The sequence below is a fragment of the Pteropus vampyrus genome, unplaced genomic scaffold (assembly GCF_000151845.1).
Source record: "Pteropus vampyrus isolate Shadow unplaced genomic scaffold, Pvam_2.0 Scaffold114, whole genome shotgun sequence".
Classification (NCBI taxonomy): domain Eukaryota; kingdom Metazoa; phylum Chordata; class Mammalia; order Chiroptera; family Pteropodidae; genus Pteropus; species Pteropus vampyrus.
The window spans coordinates 3,241,564-3,258,213 of record NW_011888895.1 but is presented as its reverse complement, the minus strand read 5'-3'; the positions used below and the strand labels follow the sequence as shown (position 1 = coordinate 3,258,213).

The 16,650-nt window shown below is 38.1% G+C and overlaps 1 protein-coding gene across 7 annotated transcripts in view; it reads left to right on the top strand.

Moving 5' to 3' along the window:
* Window positions 1–16,650, top strand: part of LOC105295856 (intersectin-1) — a 140,188-nt gene that overhangs the window by 65,460 nt on the left and 58,078 nt on the right. For all 7 annotated transcript variants that reach the window (XM_023533878.1, XM_023533874.1, XM_023533877.1 and 4 more), the window contains 7 exons: window positions 1,106–1,206; window positions 6,422–6,485; window positions 9,236–9,373; window positions 10,958–11,073; window positions 14,017–14,279; window positions 16,217–16,366; window positions 16,454–16,594. In XM_023533878.1, the coding sequence (XP_023389646.1) occupies window positions 1,106–1,206; window positions 6,422–6,485; window positions 9,236–9,373; window positions 10,958–11,073; window positions 14,017–14,279; window positions 16,217–16,366; window positions 16,454–16,594 (973 nt within the window). The remainder of the gene's footprint in view (window positions 1–1,105; window positions 1,207–6,421; window positions 6,486–9,235; window positions 9,374–10,957; window positions 11,074–14,016; window positions 14,280–16,216; window positions 16,367–16,453; window positions 16,595–16,650) is intronic.

Sequence of the window (16,650 nt, the reverse complement as noted above, 5' to 3'; positions counted from 1 at the left end):
GAAGTATGCACAGCAGAATAGATCTTGGTAAGTGTTTTTAATTAAGAAATTTATCAATATTGAAAAGGTATATTTAGATATTTTTCAATTGATTGGGAGCCATTTCTTATGTTTACAAAGTACATGTAAGTATAAATACATAGATAACATTATAAAAACAGTGACTAAGAGGTTTAATTTATGGTTAAAATTTTGCTTTTACATGTAATTAATAGATATTTCGGTTGAAATGAAGCGAATGGCACGTGGGGCATTAGTTATAATCTGTCCTAGACGTGGAAAGCCATTTCTGCTGTCAGTTTAGCCATTGCGTTTAATTGTCCTATTAAGACAATTGCCTTAACAGCCATGGGTACCAGTGTGATGCTTGTGTGGGAGCTGCTCTGGGGAACTAATCACGAGAGGGTCTAGACCCAAGATGCCTTCTGGCAGACGCTTCCTCAGACCGGGGTTGCTGCATGTGGGCAAGGAAAGGTCGGCGCTGGGTGTGAATTAAAAAGCAGAGCTCCCTCCATCGCCGCTCGCCAACTCGCCCTGACCCTGGGAATGTTCTCTTCTTTCTGGGAAGCTCACCATTTGTGGGAATTTGTGCTTCCCAGAATGACTTAATTTCCTTTCTTTAAGAAATACATCCTGTATTTTGGTGTATAGAGAGCTAAACATTTTAAAGAATTAATATTTTTAAAAGCAGTTATTCGTCTGCTGTAAGCATTGTTTTTTAAACCCAAAGAGAACTGTTCCAAAGGTCTAGAAAAGCTTCTAGACGTTATTGTATCATCTCAGTTCCAACCAAATGTTCTGTACTTTTATAGAACTTTTAAATTATTAAGTCGTTTATATAACTTGAAGTGGCCACTTGATCTGTTGTGTACACCCTGGGTTCTGGAAAGATAATGAACTTTCTTGTGTCTGTTTTGAAAGAAGTGTTGATAACTTTAAAAAACAGACATATTTACTACAGAAAACTCAGAAATTGTGATTCGAAAGTGAATAAAAGGTTGAGGCTAGTTTTCTAGAGACGTTCTCAGTTTATTGTTTTTGAAGAACTTAAGTCGGCTGTTCATTACTGTTAACCCTTTTTCCTCTCCTTCCTCCTTTTCTCCAGTGTCCCTCCAGCGGCAGAATGGGCTGTTCCTCAGTCGTCCAGACTGAAATACCGACAGTTATTCAACAGTCATGACAAAACTATGAGTGGACACTTAACAGGTATTTGCAAATAAAAATTAGTTTAGTGAGGTATGATCTTTGTTCTAAATGCCAGTTGTTTCTAGATGTCGGGCCAAAGATATTTTCCAAACGTCTCTCTCTCTCTCTCTGCTTTTTCTGAACAGGGCTTTCATTGTGGTTCTTATCGTGGATTCTCATCTACTGATAAAGCCATAGTTACTTTATTCTTTAGTGCCTCAGGCTTTTGCCCCATTGCTTCTTGGTAAATGGAACAGAGACCAAGTAGCCTCCTGCACACTGAATGCCAGTCGTATGCAAAGCAAAGCACTAGCAAAGAAATGCTGCCGTGAACAAAAAGTGGTTCAAGTTCTAAAGTCCAACTTTGTAGATGAACTTGAAACCGCCTACGCAGAGTCAGTGTTTAAGGCAGGATGTAGGGTGAAAGGTGACTGGCTGGGGACTTTGGAAACCTGGCTGTGCCATGAACATGGGATGAGGTCACTTACTTTGCCTATTTGGATCTTATTCATTAAGAGGCCAGAGTTAAGTTATATGATCTCAGTGGATTAAAAAAAACATTCTGTCATCTACATCAGAAGGCTAGAAAAGATTTTAGGATACTATCTAGAAACTTTTTAAATAAGGGATTGAACACTTAAAATTGACCAAAGAGTAATAAAGAAAATTTTAATAAAAAAATAGAGACCTCTGATATGAACATTAAGTGTAAAAGGGAAAAATGTAACTGCCTTTTAAAAAGTATGACGTGAAGAGAGAAAAAGTTAATTGATTTGGGGTAAAGAAGCGCTGGTTTATAACACAAAACACTTTCTGATTCTTACTATCTTTTTTTTTTTCACTTGGAGTTATAATTTTTACTTCCAAAAGAAAAATTTATTGTTTAAAAATGTCAGGATTAGGTGAGACTTTAAAGGGTTCTCATCCAATTTTGAACCCTATCCCCATAAAAGCTCTCAGCAGTTATAAGCATATGGTTGTTAACTCAAGTGGTGAGTTTCTTTTTTTATGGTGACATTAGTTAACAAAATCCAATAAGTTTCAAGTGTACAATTCAACAGTAAGTCACACACATATTGCATTGTGTGTTCACTGCCCATAGTTAGGTTTCTTTCTGTCTTAAGGGGTGAATTTTAAGTAAAAACAAATTTTCTGTGTGGCACTCTTCCTCTCTGCTACAGCGGTAGCTGTCGTATTTATACATAGTATGAAAAACCAGTCCAGCTTATATAGACACTGAAGGAATATTCAATAATATAGTTTTAAGTGCTGTTTAACGTGGTTTGTTTGACACCAGTGCTCCATACAGACCTAGAACTGCATTGCCAGTGAGTCTGAAAACATTTCTTCAGAGCGTCGTTGGTGTTTGCTGTGCGTTAATTAAAGTAGTATTCAGATCGCAACACTGATGTAGAAATTCTGTCTTGGTAGGATGTGTATTTTATGACTGAAGTGCAGCATCTTCAACCCAAAGATAATGACCCAGGCACTTGACTATTTAAAACATGTAATATCTGAGGCAGAAAGTAAAATTTGTAATATACAGGAAAGAGCAGATTTTGTTAATGTTTATCTGTGTGCTTATTACTGTTTTGTCCTGGCAAGAATTTAAGATGGGCATTTTATTTTCAAACCAGATTTTTATATGGTCATGACAAATAGAATAGTTTATTATACTAACTTTAAAAACAGGAATAAATTTAAGAAATTCAGTTTGTTTTCCCTTTGTGAGGACTCATTATAAAGGTATGTTTTAGCCTAAATAAGACGGTGGAAGCAGAGCTGGTTTATTGAGATGGATGAAATACAGAGACCATTGTCATGATCACAACTCTGAAAGTAATTATATGAATCCTGAACCCCCAAAGCACTTAGTTCAGCTTGAGGATAAGAGGAATAGTTGAGAAAAGGTCTTAGAATGTAAAGAGGTCCAAGTGAAATATATAATTTAACATTTTTAATCTCTTGTTTTTCATCCTTCATGATATTGTTTTTTGTGGGTTCTTGTTTTAAAGGAACTAACTAAAAAGCATTTTTACAACTTGCACACAATTGTAATTTCTTAATCCGATGCAGTAGTTCTCAACCTTGGTCTTGTAACATCCTAGTCTTATAAATACCAGTTTAGTGTAGGAGTACTAATGCTTTAATATCATTTAGAGGAGAATCTTGGTCATCTTATACTTGTCACTTGCATTCACTTGCATTTTGGAGTGGAGTGGAATTAGTTAACACTCCAAGAATTGCATCTAACCTGCAGCCTAGCCGATCCGTGCTATAGCCCATGGCAAATGACCACTGTCTGTTGGTGGTCAGAGGAATTTCTGATCACCCTTGTGTTTTACTCCACATCCTTCCTTTGGATGCCATCAAATCATGGTTACATCTGTAAGAGTATGTTGTGGGCATAAGAACGCTATTGATTGGTCCCAAGTGAAGAAAGTGAGAACCTTTGAGCTTGTGGAATGAGCTTATTCACTGTAGGACGTGACGCTGATCTAGCAGTGACACAGTTTAACTGATTGATTACCTACCTGGGTTGATTTAGCTGATACACCTGGTTAGGCACCCCTGTTCCTTCACGACTTGATGTATATGCTATTGCACACTCTTAAAAGAGACAGTCTTATAAAACAGTAAGCCCATTCTTTAATCAAGGTTATATAAGTACCAATAAAATTCTGGCAATTCTTTTAATGCTAGTCCTCTTCTCAAAGAGGTCTTTCATTATCTTCTTGCATTCTGAACCAATGAATATGCTATTTGATTATTCACTTATTAATCACACAAGTTAAAGTCTTAGTCATTGTTTGAAATAAAGCATTAACTATTTAATTCTCTTTGTCCTTTCCATTCATGCTTCCTTATCCAAACATGAATGCCAAGAATAGGGTTTATGAACTTGGATTTCTATTTATCCCCCTAATTTTTCCTTATAAACCAGTACTCCAAAACTGGTATCTTTTTGTGAATGTAGGCTTCCACAGGATAATTCCGTGCACTCAGAGCTCCGATTTTATGTTGTCTTGCTATGCTAAGAGGCTACTTTAGTTGTTGCTGATCTATTTTAATGTTTCACAACCTTGTCTTAGGACATACAAAGTATTAGAATTGCAAAAGATAATTATGATCTTCTAGTGCAGGGGTCAAGAAACTTTTTCTGTAAAGAGCAAAATAGTAAATATTTTAGGCTTGCAGCCGTCCACTGTCACAACTCAGCTTTGCCAGCGTAGTACAAAAGCTGCCATATATCGAGCTTAAATGAATGGACATAGATATATTTCAATAAAACTTTGGGTACAAAAACAGGTGGTGGCCTGGATATGGCCTGCGGGCTGTGGTTTGCCAATCCCTGTCCTAGATCATTTCTTTCATTTCAGAGATGAAGACACTTTCCTCTTACTGAAAGTGGTTTTGTTAATGTCTCATTAGAGAATGGGATGAGTCAAGACTGGAATCCATATCTTGTGATATCCAGGTCCAGGGCTAGTTCTTTTCATTTGTTATATTTTTTATTGGGAGTAGATGAAATATAGTTCTGCAGTGGGGAGAATTATTGCAAGTATAAATTAAAGCTGATTCAACTTTAATGTTGCCAATTCTAAATACAATGTTAGAGACTAAAAATGATCAGTGAACTTTTCTCATTCCACTATATCATAGAACCTTTAGGACTTGCACATTAATTCTGTAAAGATGATTATTCTCAGATGCTCCCTGCGCGCACATGCACGCACGCACACACACGCAACAGGAATATGCATATGTTCACTAAAACTGAGAATGTGCATGATTTATAATAGCCCCAAACTGTGGTATACTACACAGCAGTTAGTCTCTAGGATTATGTTCTACAATCACATGCAGTTAAATGTCGAGCAAAATAAGCCAGACTCAGCACTGATACACTATGCCATTAGAAGTTAGGCTGCACTTAGTGGGAGAGCATCATGGAAGGGAGTTCAAGAGGGGCTTTGGAGGTGCCGTTTTGTGATCTGGGTACTACTGACCACTTCCAGTTTGGAAATTACATACATGTACCCCTTTAAAAATACATAGGTATATATTCATGTGTGCTTTCTGCCTGTATTTTATATATAAATAAAAGTTAAAATATTGCCAGTAATATTGACTATCATTTATTGAGCACTTTATCTGTGCTAACACTGTGCAGAAAACTAGGGTCCAACAAGTGAAGAAACTGCCTGCTCCACACTCAGCATGTTCTAGAATGAACCAGGACCAGAGTCCACAGGCTCCTGGGTCATCAGTGTTTTTTCTGCTGTTCTCTGGAGTTTCTTGTGCTGGAACCTTACGGTGATGCTCGGAGATCCCTAACCACTGCTGCTTGCTGTGTAAAAACACATCTACGTTTGCATTTTTTGATGAGGATGCCATTTGAAAAATGAAATAGCTAAAGACAAAAGTTTGTACACAGGCATCTTCCCAATATAATTGCTACAGCTTTCCACTCCTTGGTCCATCAGTCATCCTATGACCCTACACTTCAAGAAGCAGCGCTTGAAATAGGACATATTTGTCTCTGTCTCCCTGGTACCAGCTCGTTTAAAACTCAAAACCTCCCATTGTAGCCTTTGTCTGATATCTAAGGCTAAGTTCATTCCAAAAATGAAGATATTTATAAGTATTTTAAGAAATGAGAGCCGATTTTGAAAGAGTTGAAATTCCAAGAATTCTTTTTAATCACTAACCTAGGAAATTCTAATCCTAGCCACGATATTAGCCATTTGTGCTGCCTTGAGCAAGTCATTAATGAAGTAGTTAGAAGAATTCTCTCTAAGGCCCCTTCCTCCTGCTAAATTCTTCCGAGTTCTCCCTGAATTTGTCTGATATCAGTCATGGTGGAGACAGAAGATGTTGAATTTAGAGACACTAAGTTCCATCTTTGTAAATAAAAGCCTAATACTAATAGAGATGGTTATGTGGCCAAAAGGGAAGGTTATATTTTGAAACTCTAATCTTGTACATACGCATACTTTGCTAATCATCCATGTAACAAACATTTATTGAGTATATGCCAAGTGCCATGCTGTGCTTTGTGTTTCTTCATTGGGGCTTAATTTCCTTTTTAGAAAGCCTCTTGGGTAATAGCAAATATTGTTTAAAGCACTGTGATTGCATGAGATTGCATAGTACATATGTGCAGAACACTGATTCCCGGATAGCGACGATTTGCTGATTCATCTTTTTACTTTTTTTCCTGGTTTCTGTTTAGGTCCTCAAGCAAGAACTATTCTTATGCAATCCAGTTTACCACAGGCTCAGCTGGCTTCAATATGGTACGGAAAAATTCCTTGGTTTGTATAAAATGTAAATTCTTTTTTAAATTGGTAGGGCCTCATCAGTCTTTAATACCATTATTTATAGGGAGGATATATGGGTATCCTTAATATTTCAAGACTTGTAATGATTATCTGTTTTACTTTTTCCCTTTTTGATTTTGAGAAATGCAAAAGCAGAGAGATTAGTATAATGAATTCTCAAGAACTTATAACACAGCTCAAATAAGTCTCAACTCATGGCGAGTCTTGGTTCTCCTCCTTCTTCCCGATTGTTTTAAGCCAAATCTCAGTCGGTATATATTTTCATCTGCTATTATTTCAGCTCGTATCTCCAAAAAGGGTAGGGATTTTTTTCCCAACATGATTATAATGCTAGTAGTTCACCTAAAATTTCTAATAAGAATTCTTATTAAGTTAATCAGTGTTCAAATTCCTTAGATTGCCTCATAATGTTTTTGTGGTTGATTTCTCCAAATCAGGACTGAAATAAATCTGTATTTTGCAATAAATTTGTTGATACATCTTTTAAGTCTCCTTTAACCTGTTAACTCCCCCTTGTCTTGTTCTCAACTCCTCCCCTCCACCCCAGCCCTCCAAAAAACCTGAGACTGTTTTATAGTTTCTTATAGTCAAGCTTTTGATGATTGCATTCTTGTGGTGTTAATTTATTCCCATATTTCCTTTCAATCACTAATTAGATATAGAGTAAGATTTCTGCACCTCAGCACAATTGACATTTTGGGCCCGATGATTCTTAGTTGTGGAGAGCCGTCCAGCGCATCGAAGGTCGTTTAGTAGCATCTCTGGCCTCTACCTACTAGATGCTGTAGCGTGACCCCCATCTCCAGTTATGACAATTAAAAATGACTCCAGAAATTGACAAATGTCCCCTCCCGCCTTTTTTCGCAAGATAATCAGAGATTATACTGTGTACTTCCATCAGGAGGCACATTGTCTCTTTGTCTGTTTTGTAATGATTTTTAAAAGCTGTTGGTGAGCATCGTCTAGATCATACAAGATCCCTTACATTTAAATGTTAACCAGAATGGCTTCTTCAGAAGTGTTTATCTCTCAGTTATGCATTATCCATTGATTCTGTCTGGGAACTAAACCTGGTCTCTATTGCTTACGATCTAAGTTCATGATTTTGCCGCAGGGCACATTGATACAGTTCCTTCATAAGTGGTCAATCTCTAGTGCTGCTACCTTTGCCCATCTGGTTCCATCTGCTTTAGATTCAAGGGTCTGCCTTTTGCAGTAGTGTAATAATAGACCAGTTAATAAACATCTTAGGTCTACGGCATATGCAGACCTATTCTGGTCCGGGTATGTACCAGTATCTTAGGGCCCTCTGAAATATAAAGTTAAGATCTAACATTTATGGAGGTTGATTGGCAGTTTATTATGTTGATCTCCTGACACTGGAATATATTGGAATGTTTAAATATCTCATTTATAACCTGCCTTCTTTGAAAAAAAAAAAATACTTGAGACTTCTCCTACTAGAATGTTATTATATTCTCCTTCTGCACAGTTAAAAGATATTTTAATTAAATGTTTACAGCAATTATTTAGCCAAGTATGGGAGAAAAAGCGAGAATTCTACTGCCTTCTAATTGGATTTACCTGGGAGTGGCTAGTGGTAGGACATGGGAAGGAGGAAAGGACAAGTAAGGCAGGGAGGGTTTTCGTTTGTGCCTCTGTTTTGTTTAAAAATGGGAACCTGGCATCTGGTAAAGGCAAAGCTGGAGGGACACAAAGGAGATCAGCGCTAACCAGGGGCTGGGGGCAAAGAAAGAGTCGACTATCCAGAGACACAGGGGACTTTGAGGTGGTGATGAAACTGCCTTAGATATTGTGGCAGTTACACAACTGAATGTGTTTGTCAAAACTCACAGACATGTGCTTTAAAAAGGGTGACTGTTACTATGTGGAAATTATACTTACACAGACAAACCAAAAAACGTTTATGCCACTTGAGGAAATTTCAGATTGAAGAGGAGTTTCTTGATTTATGGCATCAGCAAAGCCAGTTTTCCATGTAGCATCTGTCCTGTTAGCATTCTAGTAAATAGCTTTGTTGTCCTGCATCCGCTCTTGGTATCCAGAAGTTAAGTAAAATCACATTCTTGGATGTGCTGGAAAAATCTGTTTAATTAGCTACAAGGGCAAGTTGATTAAGAAGAATGGTGGCAATTTAATCCTGAGATGAAGGAGCAGAGAACTCCTTGGCTCTGTGGCATAAAGATCCACCCGCATGGGCCTAGATCAAGGGTTGGCCAACGGAGCCAAAGCTGGCTTGCTACTGTTACTGAACTGTTATTGTAAAAACAACCACGCCCATTCATTTCTATATGGTCTATGGCTGCTTTCTAGCTGCAGCAGCAGAATTCAGTGTGATAGATTTTGTAGGTCCTGCAAAGCTCGAATGTTTACTATCTGACCCGATAGTTTGCTGAGCATAGAATATGATCCATTTTAAATAGGCTTGCAAAGATTGAGAAGAGTATAGTTATAGTGATCGTCAACATTTGTTGAATGCTGACCACCATCCTAACTATGTGGATTGTCTCATTTTATCTTTGCAACAGTAGTATGAAATAGGTACTGTTTTTATAAACTGAAGCATAGACTCAGTGGGCCTAGAGTCAGATTAAGAAAAGAGAACATTTAAATTACTGATGCATAAATGGTAGCAAGCATTCATTTTCACGAAATTAGATGACAATGAACTTTTTGTTGAATAGGAATCTTTCTGACATTGATCAAGATGGAAAACTCACAGCAGAAGAATTTATCCTGGCTATGCACCTAATTGATGTAGCTATGTCTGGCCAGCCACTGCCTCCTGTCCTGCCTCCAGAATACATTCCACCTTCCTTTAGGTAAGGAACATTCAGCTTGTACAAGAAATTGTAAGTGAATTTCAAACTTGGCTTTGTTGACTATGTATCTCATAGTCGTTTTTATTCCTGGCAAGTAAATGAAATAATCCAGAATTCAAGAAAATCTTATCTAGGTTCTGTGTTAATTTTGGGTCTGTTCTGTTCTTTAAAGTACTTAGAGTATACAGGCAGATCTCAGAGATGTTATGGATTCGGTTCCAGACCATCACAATAAAGCGGGTGTCGCGATAAAGTGAGTTGCCATCTTTTGCTGGGGGAGGGTCTTGCTTCCCGTTTGTAACGATGCAACATCTGTGAAGCTCAATAAAGCAAAGCACAATAAAACGAGTTATGCCCGTGATAGTAAAACAGTTAAGTGAAACATCGAAAGATTAGTGATTTTTATACCAATCTGTATAATTGAAGCTCACCAGAAGTTTTAGCAAAGTGAAACTGTATCAACCTATACGAAGAAAATAAAAGAAGGAGATTCTGTCTGTGAATTCTACGTGTTCGAGAGATAACAAAATGTTGGTAATGCAGAAATTATAGTCAGGAAGGTAATTAAAGAAAATTATCCTGGTCCGAGGCACGGTCTCAGTGGAGGTGTTGAGAGCGTACACCAAGGTCCCACTGGAAGGACTCAGGAGTGCCTGGTACCCCGCAACTGCACACCCACGCACACACCCCTCCCAGACAACTACGTCTTAAGACTTCAACTTAAAAGACAACTATGAGATCTTACCAGCACTAAGAAGAGCAGAAGAAACAAAAATAAGAATTACTGTTCTAATTCCTCAAATGTCAGGGAAGACTGTAGAAAAAAAATCTCCATAAAAGTAAGAGAATTGGAGCCATTATATCAGCACATACGTGGAACAGAAGCAGGTGGAAGAAACTGACTGAGGAAGAAGCCAGAAGCTGGGCAGTTTGTAAAGTCCCACAGCTGTAAGAATCAGGATGAGAGACTCAACACCGGAAGCTGATAAAAAAAAACAATTTAAAAAAGATAGGTAGATCAGTTTAAAAGAGCTGGGTAATAGTTTAAAGCAAAACTAATCAGTAAACTAAGTGATTTGCCCTAAGGGCTATTAAGTGTAGTCATTTCATGCATTTATTAAGAGAGAAAATGGAGAGACTTTGTAAAGGGAAGAGAGCTACTCCCACTTAGCTGAGCTGCTCATCCTCCCTTGGAGGAATTTAACGTTTCATGAAAGGATAATGGGAACAGCAGAAAATACTTGACTAGCCACTTTATGATTACTCCCTAATACATGTCACCTTCCTTTAGGTAAGGGACATTTGGCTCGTACAAGAAATTTTATGTGAATTACCCTAATTTTGGTGGTGGTTCTAAATGTTGGAGCATGCTTAATTAGCAATCAGGATCTGATGACGTTCAACTATGCATTTTTTAAAAACTCTTTGTAAATAGTGAGGATCAAATCTTTATCTTTTTTTTTCTCGCTATACCATGATATATGGCATAATCTTTAGAAATTCTTTTTCATAAAATTGTTTGCTCAGTTACCTGGAAAGCTTTACGTGACTTTGTTTCTTTTTTCTTCTTTTCCACAATTGCAGAAGAGTTCGATCTGGCAGTGGCGTATCTGTCATAAGCTCAACCTCGGTAGATCAGAGGTTACCAGAGGAACCAGCTTTAGAAGATGAACAACAACAGCTAGAAAAGAAATTGCCTGGTAAAGCAGTCTTTATATTTGTGTTATATCATAGTAGAGATTTTCTATTTCTGAGACAGAGATGGAAGAAAAATAAATTTAGCTTTTGACATTCTTACTATGTTCCTCTAACTGGCCTTAGTCAGAAAGGAGACACTTTTAATATGCTTTTGGATTTGCATATATGCATAGAAATAAGGACATTATATACTCTGCTAATGCACCTTTGTTTTAGCTTTTAAATTGAAATCTGATTATTTACTACTAAACAAAAATCTTATAAATGTTATCTATAAAGCACTCAACCCTTTAAGGTGGTTGGTGAATACCACCAGTGCAGAAATAGAACGTCAAATTGCTACTATTATTTTCTTATGTTACAGGAGAATTGGAAACAATTACATAAAGTGATTTTAAATTTAATATGAACCTATTGTAAATAATCATCCTTTACAATGATAAATCTATGATACTATTAAAATATTCTAAGGAGACTATGAATTATTAATGATGAGATGATAGGTGATACTAAGAAGCAAGTGAAATTTATTATGGAGTCTCTTTATGTTAAATACTTTGTCAGTGTCATTTTGTTGCATTAAAATGCTTGGTGGTTAATTGACCTGCTCAGAACATTAGTTCTCCCAGTTTCCTCTTTAAACTAAATTACTTTTTTTTATTCACTGACAAACTACTTATCGAAAATGCTCTTTGTGCAAGTATGTTGAGTACAATGAAGAATCTAAATATTAATAATACATGGCCGTACCCTCTAGAAGGTCATAATACAATTGAGGATTTAAGATGTCCATATAACCAGTCATCAGAGCAGTGCATAATAAATGTGATAAATTTCTGAAAATAATATTACAGATGCACAGCAGAGCTTACTTATGGCTGGTTGGCAGAGACTGGGAGAGACAAGAAATTATTTCTCTGCGGAAGAGGTCACAGTCGAGTTGAGACTTGAAGATGAATAGGGTCATAACCAGTGGGATGGAGGAATTGTTCATGTTGATAATAATGAGAATAAAGACTCAGAGGCAAATAAAGACAGGAATCCTTAGAATTTGGAATTTTCTTTTTCTTTTGGTGGTAGACATTCATTTAAAGTTTTGAACAGGCGGTGACATTAGAGCTTTTTGTTCGTGCGTTTATTCTTTTAACAGCCATTTATTATGTGCCTCCTATGTATCAGAAATAAGGTCAGATATTGGAATTTAAAGCATGCATAGGGACTTTCATTTCCTTTTTAATCAAGGTAAAATTCATATAACATATAGTCGATCATTTTAAAGTGTGCAGTTCAGTGGCTGTCTTAGTCAGCTTGGACTGTCGTAATAAAATACCATAGTCTGGGTGGCTTACACAGCAGAAATTTCTCACAGTTCTGGAGGCAGGAAGTCCAAGAGCAGGGCGTCATCCAGTTCAGTTCCTGGTGGGGGCTCTGCTCTTGGCTTGCTGTTGGCTGCCTTCTTGCTACATCCTCACTTGGGGACAGAGAAAGCCTTCTCTTCCTCATCTTATAAGGCCACTAATCTCATCATGAGGGCCCCACCCTGATGACCTTATTTTAAACCTGATTGCTAAAGCTCCATCTCCAAATATCATCACATTGGGGGTGAGAGCTTTAACATATGAATTTGGGGGGCCACATTTAGTCCATAACAGTGGCATTCAGTGCATTCACAGTACTGTGCGACCACCACCTCTATCTAGTTTTAAAACACTTTTATCACCGCAAAAGAAAACTCTGTACCCAGTCACTCCCCAGTCTCCCTTCTCCTCAGCCCCTGGTAACGACCCGTCTGCTTTCTGTCCCTTCGAATTTACCTATTCTAGATTTTTCATATAAATGATATTACACAATGGATGGCCTTTTATGCATGGCTTCTTTCACTGGGCATAATATTTTTGAGAGTCATCCACATCGTAGCATGTGTACCTCATTCCTTTCTGAGGCTGAGGGGACTTTCAGTTTTAAGGTGGCCTAGTGAATAGGCTGCTGCCTGCTCTGAAATTACTAAAGGAGCAAGAAGAAAAAACTGAAACACATTTGCCATCTTTGATCTCGAATCCCTAACTGCAGTGTGTGAGGAAAGTCTGTCTAAGGCAGTGAAGGCCGAACAGGAATGTGGGAATAAGCCAAGAAAAGGCACTCACAGCTGCAGATCTCAAGACAGTGTGAAGTGACAGTTCTTGAAATAGATTGGGAACAATAGGGATGCATGCTACGCGGGCTGGCAGTGAGAGCTCCCCTCGTCTGGAGTTGGTTCCAAGGAGAAGCATGTGAGGCAAACACAAAACTGAATAATGGACACTGCTGAAAACATAGTAAAGGACCTGGAGGATGGAATTTAAAAAAATAATAAAGTAAAATGGATATAAAGTGTTAGCAAGGATTAGAAAGCAATGATTGACCTGAGAATAATGAATTAGGAAAATATTGTACTGAATGCGATCTGCATAACGATTAGGGGACAGCTTGTTTTTCAGTGTGAAACACAGGATACTTACCTTCCTACCTTTGCTCTCAGAAATTGCTGTTTGTTAGAACAGAAAACACATCCATGCAGTTATAAGCTAAGGGAGAGATTCATGGTACAGAAGAGACGGGGATCAGTTGCTGAATCAAGGTCATGGAGAAGGGAAAGGGTAGAATAACAGGGAAAGAAAGGAGTTGGGTGATGATGCATAATTGCTATAGATAGATTATTCTGGAAACGGGGTTTGGCGTTTTGAACACTAGGATAGGCATTCATCATGGAGGGGAGAGCGTAAGCAGAGGTTAGGCGCAGGGTATTTTCATAGCGCTTATTAACAAGGGCAGAGGCAGAAAGGAAGCTTAGGGAGTTCTGGTTTGTGTTTCTACTACAAATCGCAAATATGCCATTGAGTTTTTCCTTCCAAAATGGTGTGTTGAATGCCACGACTTTTCATAATTGTTGGTTCCTTGTTTTTAAGTAACATTTGAAGATAAGAAGCGTGAGAACTTCGAACGCGGCAATCTGGAACTGGAAAAGCGAAGACAGGCTCTGTTGGAGCAACAGCGGAAAGAGCAGGAGCGCCTGGCACAGCTAGAGCGGGCGGAGCAGGAGCGGAAGGAGCGGGAGCGCCAGGAGCAAGAGCGCAGAAGACAACTGGAGCTGGAGAAGCAGCTGGAAAAGCAGCGGGAGCTGGAGCGGCAGAGAGAGGAGGAGCGGAGGAAGGAGATCGAGAGGAGGGAGGTAAGCACGACGGGCCAGCGGGCAACGAGCAGGTGCTCTTGAACGCCCCCTCGTAGAATTACTCAAGTACTATGTCTTTTTTTTTTCTTTTTACAATTCAGTAGTTTTAGTATATTCACAAAGTTGAGAAATCACCACCACTGTGTAATTCCAAAACATTTTTGTCACCCCAGAAACTCTTTACCCATTAAGCCCTTACTCCCCTTTCCCATCTTCCCCCAGCCCTTAACCACCACTGATTAACTTTCTATATATATAGGTTTGCCTATTCTGGACATTTCGTATACGTGGAATCATACGATATGTGGCCTTTTTGTGTCTGGCTTTCACTTTAAAAAATATGTTTAGGAAATCTTTACCACATCCTATGGAAGGGTTCATTGATTTGGTACCATGCCTTGACAGGGGCCAAGCCAGTCTCTTGTCTGTCTTTACAATTTTAGTATATTGCTGCACAAAGCAATGCCATGATTCTCTTATGTGAATGAAATATATTTCAAAGATAGGGAATTTTTTTTTTAAATTAAAACTTTCGTTTCAACTCCTGCTAATTGCTTTAGGAAACTTGTTGCCTTTTATTCAGGCAGACATGCACAGATACAGGAATTTAATTTCCAGAATGGGCAACCAAAAGATAGATAACTTTCCTTTCTTTCAATGTAAAAATACAGAGGAAAGAAGAAATTTTAGACTATTAAGAATTATTTAATAGGCATTTACTGTGTGCCAGGCCTTGATAGTCCTTGGAGACGTGGAGGTGAATGGGTACTCCATCTCTCCTCCAGGCCCTTACAGGTACATAAGAACTAATCATAGTAAAGAATGTCAAGTGCATTGACAGGTAGTCTGCCTAGCAGCGCGCAGTCAGCTTTGAAGAGCTAACATCGCCAGAGAAATTACAGAACCTTCTGTGGTAAAATGGAAATGAATGATTAGAGGGATGGAGGTTTCCCCACTCTCCAAAAGTAGCGTGTTCCTGTGAAATGGTGTGAAGAAGCAATCACCGTTAATTCGTATGGAAAAGGTTTCGAGTGTTTACAGACCCCTAAAATAACCTACCAAATCATACCAAGTATGCTTACTTATGTCCAGTTTTATGCTAAGTGTAACACCCTTAACAAGCTCTCTTAGGTTTTCTGATACATTAGCTTAGGACACATCTTGCTAAGGGCCGCACAAAACAGATGGAAGTAAAGCACAGACGCTCAAAGACACGGTTCAAAGCTATGGCGGCTTGATGCTGAGATGCCGAATGTAGTTCCCAGGGAAGGGGCTTGGCGGGGCCACTCTCGCTTCTGTGGGTGCCACTACCTGTGTAACGGCTTGCCACAAATCAAATGCTGAATGCTATTTTTGTTTTTTACCTTTTTTCATAAAAGCAAAAAGCCTCTTTGGATTTCTTTCAGTTGGTTAAAACAGGTACTTACGTAGGTCTTTCATAAAAGCGAAGTGGCATAACATGAACTTTTGAAAAGAGGGGATACATATCCTGTAGTAATTTCTCATTTGATGGAAGAAATGATAATTACTCATTTGATGGAAGAAAATTTTGTTTGTTTTTTTCTGTTCTGGGGATTTCAGTTTGACTTTAATAAAGACATTTTCCTTGCTCCTTATGAGTCAATAAATGCGGAAGAACAATTTTATTTAGCGCATCAAGTGTTCTTGAATGCATAAGCAATTGAATTCTAATGGTCAGATGATCCTGTCTGTTTCCATCTTATGTAAACATGATAGTTTTTGGAAATATTCTTTTTCCCATAGAGGGAATACTGTATTTGTATAAATGTTGTTTTGCTATTTTGTAATAGAATTTCTTATAATGTTTAATAAAACGTCATCCCTGAAAGAAAAGAATTACTAGATGTTATATTTTTTAAGCGACATAGTATAGTGTAAGAACTGTAAAATTCACCATCTGTTTGTGTGTGTCACAGGCCGCAAAACGAGAACTTGAAAGGCAACGACAACTCGAATGGGAACGAAATCGAAGACAAGAACTATTAAATCAGAGAAACAAAGAACAAGAGGACATAGTGGTACTGAAAGCAAAGAAAAAGACTTTGGAATTTGAATTAGAAGCTCTAGTGAGTGATGTTTGATTATGCTTTGGGAATATATTAACATCGAACAAATAAATGGTAATAAATTATATTATTTTTCATTTGTTAAAGAATGATAAAAAGCATCAACTGGAAGGAAAACTTCAAGATATCAGATGTCGTTTGACGACCCAAAGGCAAGAAATTGAGAGTACAAACAAATCCAGAGAGTTGAGAATTGCTGAAATCACCCATCTACAGCAGCAATTACAGGTGAGAAAATATGTCCCTTAGAAGCTTAGCATCAAGCATCTACCGTGTGCTGGGGC